Here is a 2,500-nt window from a genome sequence, read left to right as displayed (position 1 = left end):
CGGGAACGCCGAGTGAGACGCAACATATTCACCTCAGTCGTCGACAGGTTAAGGTTTCTCAGGCGAAGGGAGAACGCAGCGGCCCAACAAAACGCAGCTGAGGAGCCTCCCCAGCCGCCCGAGCCACCCGCACCGGAAGAACCCGAGGAGACTCCGAAGAAGAAACCACCGTAAGTACTAGCCAGAACTGTCAGTTCATAGGAAACAGGATTTTGATTTGCAGTAGTCATTGTGGTAGCCACCATCCGTACTCACAGCCAGTGGCTGCCTTCTTGCCCTAAGAACAAGCTGGCATCTGCAGGGGTGATGGCGCTAGTGTGGGATATGGCATGCAGTGACGGAACCAACAGGCCGCGCTGGAAATGGTGTTAGAAAGCAATCACTCGCGACAGTTACTGGTCGAGGTAACTACATGTAATTTACCCCCCCCCCCCCCCCCCCCACACACACACACATGCACACATGGAGGAAGTCAAGAAAATGGTTGTACTGGCCTGGCCCCATGTAGTTGTGTGTATCCTCTCGACCGGTATACATTGCAGTGATCTGACATGGTGTATACATTGCAGTGATCTGACATGGTGTATACATTGCAGTGATCTGACATGGTGTATACATTGCAGTGATCTGACATGGTGTATACATTGCAGTGATCTGACATGGCGGGACAAAAAGTTAATTGAAAGTCAGGCAAAGTACATAGTCCCAGAAAGAGCAAAACAGCTTTCTTGAACAGTGATCTGTGGTCTGGCAATAGTCATACCTCTCAGCGGAGTGGCCTTCACTGAAGCCATGTGCAAGTCAAGTGGCAGAGTAACCAATATTTCAATATTTACGTAACGCCGAGTTTGTTGCTAATTCACTTGATGCCCGGGCCCATCACCATCCACTTTGATTTGCTGTGACTAAATTGCTGTGAAAATAACCAGAGCTAGGCGCGCTGGTCCGAAATTGCCTGTTCAAAGTTGAACGTTTCTGTTTTTTAGACAAGTGAACTTTGGTTCGTAAGTTATACAGGTGGAATCCTGATAATTCGAATATGGCTTAATTCGAACATACCGCTTAATTAGAAGTTTTTCCAGGACCGATTTCTGTCAATACGATTCCCACATAATTTTTTCTGATAATACGAACCTCGAACCGGACATGTCCGATTAATTCGAAGTTCCACGGATTCCGCTTACATAGAATATGTGTGGGATTTGTGCTGATAATTTGAAGTTAGCAAAGTGTAATTCGAAGTTCACTGTACACTGTACTGGTCAGTTCAGTTTGCATGAGCAGGCTGTGCTGGTCAGCTCAGTATCCGTGAAATCTGTGTCTAAGGTCCCTGAGCGCAACTCTGCGTGACCATGAGAGCATTTTGACATACATAATTGTTGTGTTTTGGGTTCATGTTTGGATAATTAGAATGTCTGGATAATTAGAAGCTTTTTGCTGGCATTTGGAGGTTCGAATTATCAGGATTTCACCTGTAGTATCTTTCATAAGTGTTGCACTGTTCACTTTAAATCCCATGGTTGTGTGTTTGAATGTGTGCCTTGGTCTGTTCTGTGCGACAGAGTCAAGAAAAGAAGAAGAAAAAGAAGGAAAAGCTCAACTGAATACGACACATTTGTATATCAAGATATCGCTGGTTATGAGAAGAAAGAGATTTTTTAAACAGGCGTACCGAGCGTTGCAGGCAGGTGAATGCTTGCGCAAGAGTAATTTTAGCTTTGAGCTTGATCATCCGACATTGCATGCTGCTTAGAGTGCCCACACTTTGTAGTGCACTTGTGAACTACGGCCAGTGCTGCGTGCAGATCAGGCTGTACAGAAAGTATAGTAACTGTTGTTCAGCTCTGACTCTCTTGACTGCGGCACCTTGCAACACAGCATTCACGTATAGCCAGTGTCGAATTGCCGGCTGTTGCCAAGCCGCTGTCAATAACTTACTTTGAAGCACACATTTCAATTTTCATAACTAGGTTCTGCCATCTTTCTTTACTGGATGTGCATGCCACCCTGTGACAGCGCCACACTGGAATACGGACTCTCCAGTTACCGTCTCTAGGTCAAGTCAAGAACTATGATCCAGTGACGAAGTCAACATCATTAGCAGCACGCTGGTCTTTTTGAAAACTTTACTTCACTTTATCGTCCTTGTTCCGTGACTTCTGAACTTCTTTCTATTCTCGGTGACTGCTGAACCTTCTGTGCCACTGGAACCTGTGCTGGTGCCAGTCTTGGTTATGATTTACTACTAGTAAGCAAGACCATTCAGCCTAGGTGTCACTATGATCGTCCTTTCAACGCGGAAACATTTGATCAAAACAATACTGTCTCTTGTTGCTGTGTGCTCATGCATGCTGTCAGCGAAGTTGGCAGAAGGGAAGGGAAGGGGAGGGGGGGGGGGGGGGGGAGAGTACTTTGGGTGCCCGAAAGCACTCTCTGACCTCAGGCTCAGAACTTGAAGTTCTATCTTGGCTCGAGAAAGACCATGCATGGTACGTGGATT

At 46.3% G+C, this 2,500-nt stretch overlaps 1 protein-coding gene across 2 annotated transcripts in view; it reads left to right on the top strand.

Annotated features, from left to right (window-relative positions):
• Positions 1 to 2,313, top strand: part of LOC135809956 (uncharacterized) — a 9,349-nt gene extending 7,036 nt beyond the window's left edge. For both annotated transcript variants that reach the window (XM_065323406.1, XM_065323405.1), the window contains exons 8-9: positions 1 to 170; positions 1,563 to 2,313. The exon at positions 1 to 170 is cut by the window's left edge and continues 837 nt beyond it. In XM_065323406.1, coding sequence (XP_065179478.1) covers positions 1 to 170; positions 1,563 to 1,662 — 270 coding nt within the window. In that variant the 3' untranslated portion in view covers positions 1,663 to 2,313. The remainder of the gene's footprint in view (positions 171 to 1,562) is intronic.
• Positions 2,314 to 2,500: the final 187 nt, after the last annotated feature.

The sequence above is a fragment of the Sycon ciliatum genome, chromosome 2 (genome assembly GCF_964019385.1).
Source record: "Sycon ciliatum chromosome 2, ocSycCili1.1, whole genome shotgun sequence".
Taxonomy (NCBI): domain Eukaryota; kingdom Metazoa; phylum Porifera; class Calcarea; order Leucosolenida; family Sycettidae; genus Sycon; species Sycon ciliatum.
Note: the sequence above shows the minus strand (reverse complement) of the source record. Positions and strands in the feature narration are given on the sequence as shown.